Here is a 20381-nt window from a genome sequence, read left to right on the forward strand (position 1 = left end):
CTGGGAAGTGCCTGGGCTGCAAGAACCTGCACTGGAAACAAACACTTAAAGCCCCATTTATACTGTGATAAAGCCCTTTGCTGGCAGTTGTCCACTATTGCTGTGCACGCTGCAGACGTTAAAGAATCTTCAGACTTCTTTGTCATCTAGGCCCGATGAAAACTCGGCAGTATTAACATTTTTCCAGTAGTTTATAAGACACAAATCAGATAGTTCTCTTGTGGATGCTGATTTTGCGTGTATGTGTGCACAGGGTGTGTGTGTGTCCTCAGAAAAAGTTAGGAAGGCTGGAAATAATGGGGGAGGGAGACAAAAGGAGGGAGAAGGCAGACTTTTAAGGTTACTTGAAAATTAAAATATTACCGTGATCTTCTCATTATATGATTATATGACAGGTCATATATAATTAGAAAGTCCCTGGGGCCAGCATTGTGGCATAACAGGTTAAGCTGCCACCTGCAATGCCAGTATCCCTTATGGGCATCAGTTCAAGTCCCAGCTTCTCCACTTCCCATCCAGCTCCCTGCCAATGTGCCTGGGAAAGCAGCAGCAGAAGGTCTTTGGGCCCCTGTACCCACATAGGAGACCAGATAAAGTGCCTGGCTCCTAGCTTCAGCCTGGCCCAGTCCTGGCCCTTGTGGCCATTTGGAGAGTGAACCAGCAGATGGAAGTTCATTCATTTTCTCATTCTCTCTCTATTTCTGCCTTTCAAACAAAGAAATTTTTTTTTTTTTTTTGACAAGCAGAGTGGACAGTGAGAGAGAGAGACAGAGAGAAAGGTCTTCCTTTTCCGTTGGTTCACCCCCCAGTGGCTGCTGTGGCTGGCGTACCACGCTGATCCAAAGCCAGGAGCCAGGTGCTTTTCCTGGTCTCCCATGCGGGTGCAGGGCCCAAGCACTTGGGCCATTCTCCACTGCCTTCCCGGGCCACAGCAGAGAGCTGGCCTGGAAGAGGAGCAACCGGGACAGAACTGGTGCCCCAACAGGGACTAGAACCTGGGGTGCCAGCGCCACAGGTGGAGGATTAGCCTATTGAGCTGCGGTGCCAGCCCAAACAAATAATCTTAAAGTCCTACTTGACTTATGCAATTAATGATGATTAGGGGCTGGTGCTATGGCATATGGGTAAAGCCGCCTCCTGCAGTGCCGACATCCCATATGGGCACCAGTTCGAGTCCCAGCTGCTCTACTTCCCATCCAGCTCTCTGCTATGGCCTGGGAAAACAGCAGAAGATGACCCAGGTCCTTGGGCCCCTGCCCCCACGTGGGAGACCTGGAAGAAGCTTTTGACTCCTGGCTACATTTGACACAGCTCTGGCTGTTGTGGCCAACCGGGGAGTACACCAGTGAATGGAAGACCTCTCTCTCTCTGCCTCTCCTCTCTCTGTGTAACTCTGACTTTCAAATAAATAAATCTTTAAAAAATTTTTATGAAGATTAGGAGGAATCAATACACATGTGTGCATCTACAACTTTTCTGGTTTTCTCTAGTCCTCACTCTTTTACATGGTAATAGTGAAGTGTTACAAAATATAGGATTGTCAAAACCCATAACTCAGTATTTTAGTCGTAATCATTATGCCAAAATTTATCATTAGCTATAAATTTAAGACATTTTTGTATTTCTTGGTTCCAGAGAGACCTAAAAAATGGAATGCCAAGTCCTGTAGTATTCATCTGATGTTCTAAATTGAATCTACCAGCAGTAAGAAGTCCAGGGGCTAGTGTTGTAGTACAGCAGGTTGATCTGCTGTCTGCAGGGCCAGCATCTAACATGTGTGCTGCTTCAAGTCCTGGCTGCTCCACTTCCAATCCAGCTTCCTGCTAATGGGCCTGAGAAAGCAGCGGAAGAGGGCCCAAGTGCTTGGGCCCCTGCACCCTCAGGGGAGATCCAGATGAAGTTCCTGGCTCCGGCCTGGCCCAGCCCTGGCCATTGTGGCCATTTGGGGAGCCTACCAGCAGATGGAAGATCTCTCTCTATATATGTCTCCCTCTCTCTGTAACTGTGAAAATAAATAAATCTTAAACAAAAAAAGGAAGTTCCAGAATTTCATATGTCAGCTTGTTGTCAACCCAATTTTTCTGTTCTTAAAGCAAAAGACAAAGTTTAACAAACCTTCCTAACCAAAATGAATTCTTTTACATTTTTAAAAAATGAGACTTAGAATGAGAGTTCTACTTATAATGACTTAGTTATGCTAATGATACAAGCAATACTTACTAATTTGTCATGACACAGCCATTAAAACATTAGTATATTGATGTAGAAGTTTCCAGACTGTTCAGAATTTGAAATGAGTATATTTATTTTGGAAACAAATTCAACTTTAAATCTATGAATGGTGCCAAACACCTTTCTTGAAGGTGTGTTAGCACCACATTATACCTGTGTAGGATCTGGTAGTGTACAATGTACTCTTTCAGCTGGAATAGGGGCTCAGAGACACTAAATGACTCACTCGTGTTGGATGGGAGTAACAGGCAGCACTACTGAGCTTCTAATACCTGGCTCCACATTGCATGTACTTTCTGTCACACCTCAGCTGTCTTGCATGGAAAATTATGTCATGAACTGCATATTTTGTCAATCAACAAAAAAATCAAAATGGATATCTAGGAAAATTATAAACAAATTGACAAAATTTTTCTGTTGCTGGTTTGGCTCATGTGGTATAGTCAAAATAAGTAACAAGAGAAATGAGAGCTAAATAATTTTACAGTCATAAATATTCCTTTGATGTCTTAAAATTTTTTTATTTGCTTATTTGAGAGGGAGAGGGGAGAGAGGATAGGGGAAAGAGATCTAGTCTATCTATCTGTATAGAGAGAGTTCCCATCTGCTTGTTCACTTGCCAAATATCTGCATCAGCCAGGGTTGGGCTGGGCCAAAACTGGAAGGTGGGAACTCAATCTGAGTCTCCCATGTGGGTGGCAGAAGTTCAATCACTTGAGTCATCATTGCTGCCTCCCAGGGTCTGCTTTAGCAGGAACCTGGATTCAGGAATGGGAGTTGGATATTGAGCACAGGTACTCTGTTATGGGATGCCAGCATCTACCACTAGGCTAAATGCCTACCCCTTCCACTGGTCTTTCATAAATCATGTTTTTCTTGTCTGTTCCTTTGCTTCCCTAAGTTTATTGCATTTGCCTCGGGTCCCCTCATCTTGGGCTAGATTACTTCAAAAGTTTTCTTATTTTCTATCTTTCCTAAATGATTTCTTTGTACGTCTCTCTCATCTGTCATCTTCATTCCCTTGAAGCAGTAAGAACTTCTCATGAGTTCCCACTTCAAGACAAAGTCAAGACTCAAAGTCTTCTCAAGCTAGGTATTAAGCATTTTAGCAACCCTATCTTTTACCACTGTCTCCCTCCAGTCCAAGAGATCTTTTTTTCAGTAATCATAGAACCAATTTCTGTAAAAATAAATTGGGATACCATTCTAGTTAAAAACAGGGTGGTTAGAAAGCTTGATTATAAATTGCATTTATATAGCAGTTTACATAAAAATGAGCTATTTATATAAAATAACTAGAGATTTTCTCTTGGAAATCAAGGTGGGGTTTGGCAAAAGCCAAAATCACCCCTTGGAGAAGGTTTTGAAACTGAAAAAAAAAAAAATCAAAATGGAAAAGGAATTGCTCACAACCTCTAGTTAAACTCATTTCCAGAGAGGTAATTTCCTTCACTTTGTTTTTGTTGCTTTTTGACAGTAGTCAATGTTCTAGCATACTTACACTTGATCTTAGCCAAAAGGCTGAGAAGCAATCTAGCCTAAGTTAAAAATGGTGCACTAGGAGGCCAATTTTGATGTCAGAGTTAGACCTGAGTTCAATTCCTGACACTTTTATTGTAAGGGTAGCTTTAGACAAATTGTTTAATCTCATTAATCCTCAGTTTCTTTATCAGTAAAATGTGACTAACCTGCTTTACATAATGGCAGGTGTAAAGAGTTACAGATAGACCATTAACTTCAGCCCTGGAAACATGGTAGACCCTCAGTAAGCAGATGTTGGCATGGGTATTGATGTTCCTTTTTCTGTTAATAGTAAATACAGCTTTCCCTCAATTTATGGGGTAGGATCATATTCTAATAAATCTGTCTTAAGTTGGAATTATCATAAGTCAAAAACACATTTAATACACCAAACCAACTTTACTTCATGGCTTAACCTCATCCATCTAAACTTGCTCTTGCCTACAGTTGGGCAAAATCATCTAACAGAAAGCCTGTTTTAAAGTGTTGAAAAAGTATATAAGTTAGTAATACCACACTGTAAGTAAAAAACAGAATGACTGTATGGGTACCATATAGAATACATATCACTTTTCTAGCATTATGAGGTTGAAGAGTTAGTTGTTAAGTCAGAGACTATTGGGCTAAACTGAATGTTAAATTGCAAAGTAGAAAATGACATTTAAGGGCTGGGATATTAGAGGCAGGCCTTATGAAGAAGATGAACAAGTTTGGAAGGTAAAGTAGGATTTGAAAACCAGAGAGGAGAAAGTACACTGCTGAGGGAGAGAGCAGCTGAAGCAACAGCACTGAGCTCGCTCATCCTGACTGTTACAGAACCATGCAACACTGAGGGTATGCCGACAACTCCTCCTGTCACAGAACCGTGCAACACTGAGGAACCCTGACAACTCCTCTTCACTGTCACAGAACCATGCAACACTGAGGGTACCCTGACAACTCATCCTGACTGTCACAGAACCGTGCAACACTGAGGGTACCATGACAACTCCTCCTGTCACAGAACCGTGCAACACTGAGGGTACCCTGACAACTCAGGGTACTGCCACCCCTCATCTCCAAGGTCATCTTCAGCAGTCCCATTCTAAATCACTGATATTAATGACTGAGCCTTGCTTAATATATTGCTACATGAATGCAATTTAAAGAGAAATCCCTTGGTTTCTTCTTCTAAACAGATCGCTATCCAAATTTCTCCATATCTACGAACTACCACTAGATGTGACTTCCAAACCTGGACATCTAAATACTAAGGAATTATAAAGCAATTAAGGAATTAAGACACTAATTTTAGGAAAGAGCACTATATTGTAGTTATTTAAAAAAAAAAACCTTATTGGGGTCGGCATTATGGCATAGCAGGTAATGCAGCCGCCTGTGGCACCAGCATCCTATATGGGCATCAGTTCAAATCCCAGCTACTCCGCTTCCCATCCAGCTCCCTGCTAATGTGCCTGCTGAAGCAGCAGAAGATGGTCCAAGTCCTTGGGCCCCTGCACCCATATGGGAAACCCAGAAGAAGCTCCTGGCTCCTAATCAGCCCAGCCCTGGTCACTGCGGCCATTTGGGAAATAAACCAGCAGATGGGAGATCTCTCTCTCTTTCTAAATATGCCTTTCAACTAACTAACTAAATAAATCTTTTTTAAAAATCCTTATCTTGCAGAGATAAAGACTGAAATATTTATAAATGAAATTACATGCTGAAGAGTCATATAAAAGCGATATGCTAATGGCCTGGGAAAGCAGTAGAAGGTGGCCTAAGTGCTTGGGCCCCTGACACCCACGTGGGAGACCCAGATGAAGCTCCTGGCTTTGGTCTGTCCTAGCCCTGGTCATTGTAGCCATTTGGGGAGTGAACCAGAAGATGGAAGACTTCTCTTTCTCTTTGTTTCTCCCCCTCTCTCTCTCTGTAACTGACTTTCACATAAATAAATCATTTTTTTTTAAACAAAGAGGAAATCAGGACATAACCAAACAGAGGGCAACCATGTAAAGGCACTTCAAGATGGCCATCTGCAAGCCACAGAAGCCTCAGCAGAAACCAAACCTGCAGTCGCCTTGACCCTGGACTTCTAGCCTCCAGGACTGTGAGAAAATTCATCTGTTGTATCTGCTACCAACTCTGTGATACTTTATTGCTCTGTAGCAAACTACTGCAATAAGCAATATTTTGACATAGAAACAATAGCTGATATGATGATGTGATCATGAAAGCTCTCAATTTTTTTAAAGACAAAGGACTTAATCATATTAAAATAACTGAAACAATATGAAGGCTTTTTTTTTGGCCTTTTATGTTAGATGGATTAGTAAGTAAAATTAGTAACTAAAATTGACTAACAAGAGGGTGAAGATGGCCGGTGCAATGGCACAGCAGGTTAAAGCCCTGGCCTGAAGTGCCAGCATCCCATATGGGTGCCGGTTCTAGTCCCGGCTGCTCCTCTTCCAATCCAGCTCTCTGCTGTGGCCTGGGAAAGCAGTAGAAGATGGCCCAACTCCTTGGGCCCCTGCACCCCACGTGGAAGATTTGGAAGAAGCTCCTGGCTCCTGACTTCGGATTGGCACAGCTCCAGCTGTTGTAGCCATCTGGGGAGTGAACCAGAGGATGGAAGACCTCTCTCTCTATCTCTACCTCTCTGTAACTCTGCCTTTCCAAACAAAATAAATCTTTAAAAAAAAGAAAGATGAAGGTTACTAAGTATTTTTTCTACAGGTAAACTTCTCTACCTCTTCATTACTTACCTATCTGACCCGTAACTCAAGGAGAAAGAACACAGTTTTAGTATTTGTACAATCTTCCATTAAAGTATTCATTTTTTTCATCTACTGATATCATCTATCTATCTCTATATATATCATCTATCCATCTATCTACACATTCATCTGTCCATCCACTATTGAGATCAATATTTATTAAATATCCACCATGTACTGGATACCATTTTAACTTCTGAATACCTAGTTATTGCTGGAGAAATAATTCTCCTCCAAATGTGTTACAGGAAAAGTCTAATGTAGAAGTTATAAATTTAAATGTCTTTGGAATATTTTCATGTAAGGACATAACTGAGTTGATATTCCAGTGAATTGGTAGCCAAACAGAGAAGCCATACTTCAGCTCTAGAGAGTGCTAGTCAAAGAGTTTTGTCAAATCTTCTGGTGTTTCAAGAGGATCCATACATTTGTGCTTTCATGTGAATTTTCCATTTTTAATGTTAGGGAAATAATAAACACACGGGTATGATTCCGACACCATGTCACCCCCAGAGGACACCAGTTGGTGACTCCTGCCATGCACTCAGAGGACACTGTCTTTCAAATGTGTCTTGTTATTCAGAGACTAGGATGTCCATTGTCTGACTTCTGGTGAACTCACCACCAAGTAATTTGGCTTTCAAGGAATACTGGTGTTGCATTCACTTTGTAATGATCAAACAAATGTGAGAATTCCCAAATACTGTCTCCTCTATTGTTATTAAAGAGCATGGCTTATACGAGGCAGGGCAAAGTCCTTACCAGGAAAGACAACCTCTGGGCCACCTTCATCATAATCTTCTCTTAGCTCCGTATAACAAAGGCAGGGACTGTGTTTTGTTTCTCATCAATAAAGATGAGAAAAAGCACACCAGCCATAACTGGCTATCATTCCTTGCAGCGTCATATTCCATAAATATTTGCTCAACTGATTTTGAACCCATGTTTTTCAAGTCTGGAGTAGGAACTGGAGTAGAAATTCTATCTACCCATCTATCTAAAATCTTTTGTCTTTAAGATCATGTGTACATGATATCAAAATGGCTGGCTAGTCTTAAACAATATCAGAACAAATTTTCAGGCAAATGACACTTGAAATGATGAAGAGATCATCTACGCAACTACTATATCTCCACCCTACTCATGTCTTACCCTCACTCTAATTTTATTGTAGATTGATAGGCAAAATGAGTAAGGAAAGCACACACATTTTGAATGACTTTTTGTTGGAAGATTTGTCTCAGATGTAATTTATACTAGCTGGCCATTGCACTGACAACGGTAAATGATGATTTGTGGAGGTCCTCACTGTAGCTTAGTAATCATTTTAGAAGGACATGAGTACTTTCCCATTAACTAAAAGAACAAGTCACATAGTTTCTTAAAATATAGATAGCACTACTGACAATGGAAAGTCCTCAAAAAACAAAATAGTAGAACTGCCATGTGATGTGGGAATCTCACTCCTGGGTATAGCCAAAGGACATGAAACCGGTATGTTGACAAGATGGCTACATCCCCATGTTTACTGCAGTACTATTCACAATGTATGAAATCAATCTAGGTAGCCAACAAAAGAAAATGTGGATATATACTCAATGGAATTATATTTCCCCATAAAAACTATGAAATTCTGTCACTTAAAGCAACATGGATGGAACTAGAGAGCACAATGTTAAGGCACAGAGAGAAAAATATCACATGATCTCAGCTATACATACAACCTAAAAATTCAGAGCTCATAGAGGTAGAGAGTAGAAAACAGTGAGTTCCAGCTTAACCATGTCTTTCCTGGATGAGGACTGCCTGGGAGGCAGAGGGCAGAGGGAAGAGATGGGGGAAGATTGGTTAAGGGCTATAAAGTGACAGCCAGAGAGCAGGAATAAATTCTGGGGTATTCTTACACAGAATGGTGATTATACTTAACAGTATTGTATAGCATAATTCAATCACAAAGAAATGGTAAACATTTAAGGTGATGGATAGAGGCTGGCAACTCTGGAGCAGTGAGTTAAGCCTCCACCTGCAGTGCCAGCATTCCATATGGGCACTGGTTTGGGTTCTGACTGCTCATCTTCCAATCCAGCTCCCTTCTAAAGTGCCTGGAAAAGCAGTGGATGGCCCAAGTGCTTGGAATCATGCACCCATGTGGGAGACCCAGAGGAAGCTCCTGGTTCCCAGCTTCAGCCTGGTCTAGCCCTGGCCCTTGTGGCCACTTGGGGAGTGAACTGGCAGATGGAAGACCTCTCTGTGTCTCCCTCTCTCTCTGTAATTCTGACTTACAAATAAAATAAATTTTTAAAAGAAAAAAGATGAAGGTTAACCTATATATCCCAAGTTGATCATTATGCAATATATAAATGCATCGAAACATCACAGAGACATAAAATTGTTATTTGTCAATTAAAAATAAATTTTAAAAATCAACTAAAAAGAAACCACTGACAAATAGCAACCAACTAAAAAATTCTCCATGGAAATAATTTTTCAATAACTAAATTTAAATTTGCTTTTATTAAAAAAAGGGGAGCTCTCAGTTCTTTACTGAGATGCCTGCCTGGTCTGTCAGGTGTAGTCTCTTCACTATTCCTTTTCATTAAACTTTTGTTCAATATTGTTGCAAAACATTGCTTTTATTTTAATAAAAATTTAAAAAATTTTTTAAAAATTGAAAAAGTAAATGCTGAGAAGGGCTATACTGTTATACAAATCAGTATGAAAACTTATCAGTACATAAATGCTACCTGCAAATTTCATTGCTCACATTGATTGTGAAATAATACAAAATTTATAGTGAGAAGTAGCTGCAAAAGTACCTCCTTAAGAAAGATGATGAGAACCTGAAAACTAGCTTGTTATGGATGCTGCTGAAGTCTTATTGTACTCCACATAGTCAATAGGATACAAATATTTCTCACATTTCACAAAGGCCTGTGGACTTGAAACACCTGCTTGTATCTTCAAACTCAAAGCCTATTCTAAGTAGAACCACCCATAATGAGGCCTTTCGCATGGTCACTTTCCCAAAAAGTAAATCCTCTGGGCTAACCAACTGAGGTTTGCAGAAACTTGAACTGAAAAGAGAAATCTATTTGTTAAGAATCTGGCTGTTTTTTGTATGAAACCAAAGAGGGACCAAAATCCTCTTAAGGTCTTGATCTTTTCTCCAACAAGCTGCTGAAGCCTCATCTATGTTCATAGATTGCTTTACCCCATTGAATGTTCACACACAAGTTTGGCAGTGCCTTTCTTATATATAAATAATACACCTAGAAGTTCTGTTATAAATTCTAATTCTACAGAGTTAACATTATCTGTGTTTACAGAACCATCCTCAAGTACCAAGAAACCAACATTATTATGACTAAAAATCCAGCCTCTTAGAATTTTGTAAAATGTTCTAATGATGTGGTTCATTTCAGTCCCTCTTTGGTTCCATACATAAAAAAATGAATAAATAAACCAGAGTCTTAAATGATTTCTCTTTTCAATTTAAGTTCCTGGAAATTTCAGACATTCTCTGAAAGTTTCTTCTGAAGTAACTCAAATGATGTAACTGAGTATAATAAATCATTGAAAAAATAAGAAAATTGATATTTGGCTAACTTAAATTTCCTGACCTTACAGTAAATACCCTTGGAACTGAGAGTTCTCCGTTCAAAGAAGTAGTAGCTAAAGAATTTGCCATTGTTGGGATTGAAATGGGGAAGAATAGCAAGGACAAAAGGTTTCTAAATTCATCTTTCAGAATTTTTTTACTTAAATTTGATTTTTCTAGGTAAAAGTAAGGGAGGCCTCAATACTGCAACAGATGAAGATAGCCTGGTCAAGTCCTGAAATATCACAGTGGTTGGAGAATTAGAGACTGGCTCTGAGCATTAAATGAGATAATGTACACGCAGCCCCTAGCAAAGTAGTTGGTATTGGTAAGAACTTAGACCTAAATAACCTGGTCTAACTTTCACCTTTTACAGATAAGGAAATTGAGGCAAGAAAGGCAAACTCTTACCCTGCACACAGAACGATTTACCAACAGTGTAAGGGGAATAATTGACTTGAGGTGCACCGTAATCAAAAGTTACGCTCGCATCCCATGTTGAGTTAGTCAAGTGATATAATTTTGGCACCCTCACTTTCAAGGGACTTTTCTAATTTTCCCCTATGAATGGCTCCATTCTATTCCTGAAGGTTTTATGTCCTGGTTCTAAAAATAAAACTAAGTCGAGGAAAGGCATATTCCTAATCACTGAACTTCGATTATTTATTCTAAAAACATTTACTTCAAATTATGCCTCAGCTTGACAATTTAGTGTGATGGAAGCTCAGACCACATCAATTCAATAATTTCCTCCATAGCGCAAGGTTTCTCATTGCGCCACCACCCAGCCTCTTCCAGAGGCTAGTTGGCTGCTTCAAGCACTGGGAATGTCTCTAAAAATCAACCCAGTGGCTTTTGGTCGGATCTGAGTTGACTAGAAATCTTGTCAATATTTATTTACTTTACTTAGTTTTGTACACCTAGAATTCAAAGGAAACATCAGATTGAAAAGGCAGGCCCCAGCCCCAAGTGGCTTGGCCGTCCAACTGCACCTGTTACCCTTTACCTGTTTGCAAAACCACCGTTTTCTCTTCTCCATCCAGAGACACAATCCTGAAGTGATAGATAGTTCCAGCCTGTAAATCCTTGGGGTTACATCCATAGGTGGTGTTGTCAATCCGGATCGGGTGGCACCACGCTGCCCCAGAGGCGTCACTGCTGTAGATGAGGCTAAAGTTACAGGGCGATCCCAAAGTTCTCCACTGGAGAGACACTGATCGGCTGGAGACCTTGGACTCGGTCAGCGTGAAGTTACACCGCACTGGCTCCGCTAGTCCAGTCTGCAAAGCAATCAGAGACAACAGCTTACGCTCCCAGTTGGGACTGCGCAGAGTTGTGCCTACAGCACACTGCCCAAGCCTCCTCTACCCACCCTTGTCCTCCAGCCTCAGTCCACCTTTGCCCTCCCGTTGGATATCAGGGCTGCCGGGGAGGCAGTGACCACTCTTCCTCTAGTTGCTGTCCCCTTGCGACGACAGCTGGAGAGGGATGGTGGCTTTTTGCCTTTGACAGCAGGATGAGCTGTCAGTCTGGCTAGGAGCTTAGAAGCACTCGATGTTCCCAAGGGAGAGCGAGAAATGTTGCCACCTCCCTCTTCAAAGCCTGGGAGCCTACAAAGTGGAGTGGGATTTGATTCTTGGTGGGCAGGGGCACATCAGGCCCCAGCCCCTTCTTGGGCCACTCACCTGCAGGAGGCTCAGTGCGATCCACAAGGCCAAGCCGCCTACATGGCTCAGCATCGCGCTCAGTGATGCGGACCCAGATCAGATCAACCAGGCTGGAAGCAGGCAGCCCGAGCGCCTCCACCGGGATCACTTGTTGCGCGCGCTCAGTGCGCCCCAGGGGCGCAGCGCGCTTCCCTCGGGGCTGGCGATGCACAGGGGCCCCAGCGGCCACCGCTGCTGCTGCTGCTTCTGCTGCCGCCCTGGGCGGGCTGCGGACGCGAGAGGCGGCGGGGACGGCCGGCGCGCAGCCCTTCCCACGCTGCCATTCTGACCCGCGCTGCCTCGCCCCGAGCCCCGTCCGCGGACTTCCGCAATCAAAAGGCAATTTCCTCGTCTCCCGGCAAAGGAACAATGCGCCGGCAGGGAGGGAGCCCCGAGGAGCCCACGCCTGAGGCTGCCAAGGGAGCCCGAGCCGGGCCAGGCTGCCCCCCGCTGCCTCGCGCCACCGCCTCCTAGGCAAGGGTCCCCTCCGGGGCCGCGGGACTCTGCCTCCTCGTCGTCGTCCTCCTCCTCCTCCTCCTCCTGGACTTTCACTTTTCCCCACCTAGGGGTCCTGGGCTGGGTCGTTCCAGCCGCAATCAGTGAGCGCTCCTCTCACTTTCCAGGCCCCCACCCCCGCCCCTTCCTCCCTCCACACCCAGGTCTCCCCCTCCCTATCTTCCTTCCTATCTTCCTCGTTGGCTTTCTCCAGGGCCTCTTTTCCCAGGATTAAACTTGACCGCAGCACATTCCCCTAGGTCGTTTGCGCTCTTTCCTGAAACCTTTTATTAGAGTGCTTTTGCCCTTCTCACCTCGAAGGATTCATTTGTCACAACGCGCATCCCTGGGACACCAACAAGAGGAAAAGATCCCAAAAGAAGACCGTCCCTGGTCACCTTGACCTTCGTTCCTTTCTCCCGGGTGACCACTCACTGTCCCCTACAAATCTTATGCAAACAATCCTAAGCAACACTCCATACAATTACCACCAATTGTTCAACCCTCAGCAAAGCACTTTCATCACAGGCCACCCAGCAGTTAAAACCATTTCATCCCTAATTGTTCAACCAATGGAAGAAAACAGTGTAAATTCTCTTTTGTGGAAAAGACTGTTGATGACTCAGCTCTTCACAGATTTACAGATAGCATTTACTCACTTTTCAATACTTAGTATCTCAAGGGTTAGGCATTTGAAAATGGATTGCAGAAAATTCCCAATCACCAGAGAGCAAAATATTTAACTGTACCCAGGTGATAACAGCAAAATATTGCAACAGCTTTTATAATTTTGGATTAACTTTATTGAGATTCCAGATTTTAATTTTCAATCAGAGGGAAGGATGACATTCCCTTCTCTTTTGAATACGTAGGTTATATATAAAGATGTATTACTGGCTTCTCGATCTACTTGGAAGGAGAGTAAAAAAGTGAACATGATTTCAATCCTTTTAGAAAACTATTTTTTTCCCAAGTCAATGAAAGAAATGAAGTTTCAGCTCCTCTGGCGATTCCAGGGGAGTTTTCTCTGCAACCAGGCCAGAGATGTCAAATCTCCTTTTCAGGTTAGCAAACACTCAAAGGTGAAACCTAACACATTCTTTCTGGAAACACAGTCTTTCCTATTTCTCTTCTCGGGTCACCAGTCTTACTGAAGAGCTTCCAGTCTGCACTTGCCCCCAGCTCACACTGCCTGGCATGCCTGATAGCCCTAGAGGTCCGCTCCCAGCTCGCACTGCCTGGCATACATGTCAGCCCTAGAGGTCCGCTCCCTCCTCCCTCTAGCAGACACTGCAAACTTTATTACAGGCTGCTGCTGCAGGAATCCTTCTCCAGCTTTGGTATTTTCCAGTCTTTCCTTTTTCTTGTCTTGCTATGTTTAGAAAGCAACGTGGTTTCCTCAACTGTAAAACTGGAATGATATCTCTTCTAACTACTTCATGGAACTTTACAACTAAGTAAGATCACCTATTTTAAAGCACCTTCGCAAACATCAATATGCTGCACAGGTATCTGTTTGCTTAGTAATATATTGCACTCAAATCCAATTTTTTGCTCTTTTCAATTCATCCATTATATGGATCCTGCTAACTTCTTCTGCTTTGTCTTCTCCTTTGGGGTTTTAACATTTTTTTAAAGATTAGCCCTCAGATTTGGACTCTTCCCACTTAAATCTACTACATATCCTCTGTTCTCTGGGGAAAAATCTTCAATAAATCCTGTCTCTTCCAAACTTTTTCAAACATCTTTCCCTGTTAACACTACACATCACCAACATATTTTAGAGCTTCATTTCATTTCCAAATACTACCTACTAACCATTCCTTAGAATGCAGGCAAAATGTACCCAGAAGGCAACATTTGAAGGAGACTATCCGAACAGGGCAATAACTAAATATCCTTACAATAACACAGTTTACATGCTTGCCTGTTCCATGTTGTTAGCAGTGGCCTGCTGATAATGCCCTTGGGAACAAGAATTAGGAAAAGAAGTGACTTCTTAAATCCAATGTCTTGATGTTTGCTCAAAGAGAGACCTATGTATGTAGAATCGCTGATCTTTTATCTGCTTTAATATCCTAAGTATACTTTGAAAATAATAGCAAGATATAAAACAAAGGACCAATTACTAGAAACATTGCCAAAGTTACATAAGTACTAGTTATTGTTTTTGGAAAACCTTAAAGCTCACAACAAAACTCCTGAAAAGGTAGTGGACTAAAAATAATCCTAAGAATGAGCATATCAGAAGCAAAAAGAAAAGCTTAAGCTCAGCCTTCTACTGATTCCAGTTTTCCTTTTTAAGAAGCACATATTCAGTGCTAATATGAGAGAATAACATTAGATTCAAGGAAGTATGGGACTGGGAAAAGCTACCAGATGTGATCTTCTCTGGGAAGAGTTTATTTGAAACTAGACTACAAGGTATAAGTAAGTTGACTCATTCTGCTCTTTGTTCTCATCTTTGTTTGGAATTCCTCAATTTCTTTTGTACCCATTTATCTTACATATTGCACTTCCCTTGCTTTGGAAATTTGGGAACAGCCATTCTGCACCATTTCAGGGACAACCTCTTCTCCTTACCACAAATAAACTTTTGATTAGACATGAATCAACAAAGAGCTGTCTTTAAGAAAAAAAAAAAGCCATAGCAAATAATACCTATGAAAACCTATGTTATAATGCAGCCATGGCTGAAAGCATGGATCTTGTCACATTATGAACATAGATGTTAAATGACACAACTGGTCACTAGAGGACCAGGAGCTGCCTCTTGAGAGCTACTACCTTAATTTTATATTGACATTTGCCAGTTTATTGCCAAGGATATCAATGAACAGCTGGGTGAAGGAAGCATTTTTGTTCCTGTAGACTTGGGGTGGGTCACCCCCCAGAACCTGTGTTCTTATTCACCTGTTAGAAGTCCCCTGAACTCAGTTCTTTTGGGCTCTTATGGAGGTTTCATTCCAAAGGCATGATTGATTATATCATTGGCCATTGATGATTCAACTCAAACTTGATCCCTCTTCCCTCCTCAGAGGTGGGAGCAGGGTTGTGAGTTCCCGCCCTCTAAGCACTTGCTGGTTCAGTTGGAAACCAGCCCCCATTCCCATCCTGGAGCTGACCCAGAGCTGTTTCAGGAACCAAGGACAAAAGGCCAAATAGTATAACAAAAGACACCCTTATTGTTCTAGTCACTTAGGAAATTACATGGATTATAGGAGCTGTGAGCCAGAAACTGTGGACGAAAACCAAAATAGAGATGTGCCTTGAGTTAGAATGTGATTACATTCCAATAAACTCATTGTAAGTCAAAAATATCATAAGTCAAAAATGCGTCAAAAAAACACTTACTCTACTGACTCTCAACATTTAGCCACACAGCACACTGCAAAGCGTCAGTTGTTCACACTCAAGATTGTGTGGTTGTTTGGGAGGGAGCTTTATTGTCATACCCAGCCGAAAGAGAGAGTTTCAACACTACCCATTTATAGCCTGGTAAAAAATTAAAATTCAGAATTTGAAGTAATGTTTCTATTGAATGCCTATTACTTTTCCACCAATAAGAGATTGAAAAATTATAAGATACTTAACATTGGTATCTCATATATATGGATATATACCCATTTGTGTATTTAATAATATCACAAGTCACTCCCAGGGTTTTTTACATGGATCCCTTAAAGCAAAATGATCATATCCACCCAAGCATTTGTTGTACCACTTGTAGAACAGATATAGCAATAGTACCAGCACAAGGTTTCTAACATTTGGAGAAGCAAGTGTGGCATAGAGATAGATTTAAAGAAACTAATGCAGGGCCAGTGCGGTAGCACAGTAGGCCGATCCTCCACCTGTGGTGCTGGCATCCCATATGGGCGCCGGTTCTAGTCCCGGCTGCTTCTCTTCCAATCCAGCTTTCTGCTATACCCTGGGAAAGCAGTAAGAAGATGGCTTAGGTCCTTGGGCCCCTACATCCCCATTCCTACGGAGGAAGCCCCTGGCTCCTAGCTTCGGATCGGCACAGCTCTGGCTGTTGTGGCCATTTTGGGAGTGAACCAACGGACAGAAGACTTTTCTCTCGGTCTCTCCCTCTCACTGTCTGTAACTCTACCTTTAAAATAAATAAATAATATCTTTAAAAAAAAGAAAAAAAGAAACTAATGCAAACAACTTGTTTGACCTAGGACTCATTTATAAAATTGTCATATTCTTCCTTTTAAATTATTATTTAAAAGACAAAGAGAATCAGAGACAGGGTGAGACAGAGAGGAAGGGAGTGAGACAGGGAGAGGGAGGGAGAGAAAAAGAAGAGAGCAATTTCCATTCGTTGTTATGCTTCCCAAATGCCTGCAACATCTCAGCTAAGGCAGGATCCCAGGACTTTCTAGGTTGGTGGCAAGGACTCAAGTACTTGAACCATTACCACTGCCTCCCAGGGCATACATTAGCAGGAAGTAGGAATTGGGAGCTGAACCAGGACTGGAACCCAGACGGTTAGGATTAGGGTTAAGGTTCTCCAATATGGGACATGGATGCTGTTTTAACCACAGTGCCAAATGTTTACCCTTTTCATATTCTTGTACTAGCTTTATTATTCTTTTTCCCTCTTGGTCTACTGCTACTTTGTGACAAACACGTGCAGAACCATCCAGCACAGAAATTAACTAGATCCAGTTCCTTCTCAGGTCAGTCATTTCCATATATACGTTTTATATCCCAGCAAGGCTTTCACTCAATTTTGTAATATATTTTATTATCAATATTGTTACCATATTAAGCCTGATTATGAGGCAGTTGAATCCTACCAACAGCACAAGTAATAGTTTCATTGCAGAGTAAATTGATAAGAATTACAAAGGTAATTCTTTTTCTTTGTCTCCCACAGAATCTACCCTTGCCCATAGTCAGATATTATTAAGGACAGGTGTCACCACAGTTGGCTGTGGTTTGGTTCTTGGATTCCAAGTTAATTGGGGCAAGCAAATACTGAATGAGCACTTACTACATGCCAGGCTCTGATTTAGGCTTTGGAGACACCCCTGTGGGACTTTTTCCTGCCCCAGAGACTTGGTGCCTGTTATTTCCTCTTCTTGGGCCAGTCCCCACCAGGCTCTTTGTTTGGTGGTCCTCCTTTCAATCCTGCAGGTCCAGCTTAAACACACTCCTTCAGTGCCTTGTTCTATTTGACCTCACATGGAACAAGTGTTTATTATTCTTCATCTCAGAGACCTATTTGTTTCATTCAGAGTATTAATGTCACTTGGTAATAATCTAATTGCTCATGTATTTGTGCACTATCTGCCTTCCCTGGTCATTTGGGGGAATTCCATTAGGCTGAGTTTTTGCTTTTCTCTTCTCACACAGGATTTGACATGTTGTAGAGTCTCAATAAATATTTGTTCAATGAGTGAATGAATCTTTGTAGCTGCCCAGTGAAGATTGTTACATGCATAAATACTCTAATCAAGTCCTTCTAAATATTCTTCTGCTGGATGCCTCAAAAAGCATCCTTAGAAGGGAAGAGAGGAAAGAGAAGGAGAAAGAGAGGGAAGGGTAATGAATTTAAAGAGAGAGAAGATTAATTGTGAAGGAAAAAAAAAAAAGAAATTTCAACATCCAGTGGAGTTCTATGGTCCTGGTTGAGCAGACTTATGCACAAGCCAACATCACAGAAACGGGCAGCATTGGACAGTAAGCATACCTTAATGGCACATAGGCTATACAGTGTGAACTCCAATCTACCCACAGGCTGTACCAGTCATGGAGGGCTGAGGACTCCAGATGTGAACTAGCACCATGGCATTCATGGAAACAGGACAAGGAATCTGAGCCTGTCAGCAGGTAGGAATGGACTACCCCCTCTTAGGAGTTTTCTACTTTCTAGTGAACAACATATCAACAGATTTATGTGACAAAATAGATGAAATAGATTTTAAATCAAAAGTATTAACAATGAGAACTGGAAGGTCATTATATGATGATCATATTATGATAAAGGGATCAATCTAGTAAGAAGAAATCACACACACACACACACACACACACACACACACACATATATATATATAAATGTATATGTACCCAATATTGGAGCACACCAATACATAAAGGAATATTAGTAGGCCTAAAAGGAAAGATGAATTCTAATATAATAACCATTGAAGACTTTAACATTCCACATTTAGAAATGGACACATCATCTAGACAGAAAATCGGCAAAGAAACAGCAGGGTTAAATGGGCATCCTTTATCAACTAGACAGACATCTACAGAAACTTCCATCCAACAACTATGGAACACATATTCTTCAACAGTATATGGAACCTTTTCCAGGATAGATCATTGATAGATCAATCAGTCAGTCACAAAACAATTTTCAACATTTAGAAGAATAGAAATCATATTGAGTATCTTTTCTTTTTTCATTGTAAGATTTAGTTTACTTATTTGCAAGGAAGAGATATATAGAGAGAGGAGAGAGGAGAGAGGAAAGAGGAGAGAGGAGGGGGGGAGGGAGGGAGAGAGAGAGAGAGAGATATTTTCCATCCACTGGTTCACTCTCCAAATGGCTGCAATGGCCAGGGCTGGGCCAGGCCAAAGCCAGGAGCCAGGAGCCTCTTCCACATCTCCCAAGTGGGTGGCAGGGGTCCAAGCACTTGGCCCATCTTCTGCTGCTTTCCCAGGTGCATTATCAGGGAGCTGAATCTAAAATGGAGCAACTGGGACTCAAACCAATGCCCATATGGAATGCCAGCACTGCAGGTGGCAGCTTAACATTCTATATCACAGAGTCAGCCCTGAGCATCTTTTCTGACCACAATGCAATAAAATTAAAAATTGGTAATAAGAAAAACTTTAAAAATACACAAGTATGTGGACATTAAACAACTTACTTGTGAACAACCAATGGATCAAAAAAAATCAAGGAGGAAATAAAAAATTTTTTAAGACCAATTAAAATATAAACATAACATATCAAAACTTATGGGGTATGGCAAAAGCAGTTCTAAGACTGAAGTGTACAGCAATCAATGCTGGCAATAAAAATAACAACCAGAAGGATTTCAAATAAAAAACTTATCACTCAACACAAGGAACTAGAAACACAACAACAAACAAATCCAAAATTGGTAGAAGTAAAGAAATGGTAAGTGAGAATAGGGAGAGAGCTTACTGCTCTAGTCTAGGAGAAGATGGTTTAAAAAAGTGGCGAGACTGTAGTCTCAGGGACAAGTTAGGGAAAAATGGCAGAGGAAATTCCACACAAATAAGAGGGACACTATGAACCTACATGGAGGTTAGAGACATGTACAACTCAACCCCAGCAACCAAGAACCACAGCACCAGCCTTAGAGTATAGTGACCAGCCTTAGCCATTGGTGATGAAACTGTGGAAAGAGCCTTGAGGGAATCCAGCTTGGAGCTCTGAAGGAGATAATGGACATGCCAAAACTGAGGAAAAAAAAAAAGAGAGGGTACGTTTCTCTTTCTCCCCAATCACCTTGCAATGGTGACAAGCAAATAGAGGGTGGGCGCCATTTTGGATATATGTAACAGCTATGCCAGCTCCTGTCTGTGCCCAGCAATCAGCCAAGCAGAGACTCCTGAGTCTGGAGGGGAGAACTGACAGAAGGCAGAGTGCTCATGACTGTGGGAGGCTTGTGTACTGGGACTGAGAAAACACTGGGGCTGTGTAGAGGGCTCAGGGTGTGGCTGGGACTTTGGGCAGTCATTGTGGGAGGCTCCACATGCACAGAGTTCCCTGGTTACCTAGTGAGGCACATTTCTGGGGAATCTGTGCTGACACTGAGGACTGCAGAGATACTTTGTGTGGTCCTTGTGACAGAGCTGATGAATACTATACCCACTGGGGATACTGCTCAGGACTGGTCTCCTTTGAAGGGAGGAGGTGAGCTGATTCTACACCCACAGAGCAGAACACACTTCCCCTCTGATAAAAAAAAGAGGAGATTTACCATGCTTAACCTGGGTGTGTCACCTTAGATACTCCCTTCACCCTGGAGAACTGAACAGAGCTCCCTGGCCAAACCTACCACATGGTCTCTAGAT

General features: G+C 41.9%; 1 protein-coding gene across 2 annotated transcripts in view; it reads right to left on the bottom strand.

Annotated features, from left to right (window-relative positions):
• Positions 1-20381, bottom strand: part of PTPRB (protein tyrosine phosphatase receptor type B) — a 142001-nt gene that overhangs the window by 86772 nt on the left and 34848 nt on the right. The window contains exons 1-2 of one of the 2 annotated variants that reach the window (XM_051845665.2): positions 11793-12453; positions 11114-11387 (exon numbers count right to left, since the gene is read on the bottom strand). In XM_051845665.2, coding sequence (XP_051701625.2) covers positions 11114-11387; positions 11793-11846 — 328 coding nt within the window. In that variant the 5' untranslated portion in view covers positions 11847-12453. Of the gene's footprint in view, positions 1-11113; positions 11388-11792; positions 12454-20381 lie in introns of those variants that run through there. The other variant, XM_008256785.4, reaches the window with a different exon arrangement.

Source organism: Oryctolagus cuniculus, chromosome 11 (genome assembly GCF_964237555.1).
Source record: "Oryctolagus cuniculus chromosome 11, mOryCun1.1, whole genome shotgun sequence".
Taxonomy (NCBI): Eukaryota; Metazoa; Chordata; class Mammalia; order Lagomorpha; family Leporidae; genus Oryctolagus; species Oryctolagus cuniculus.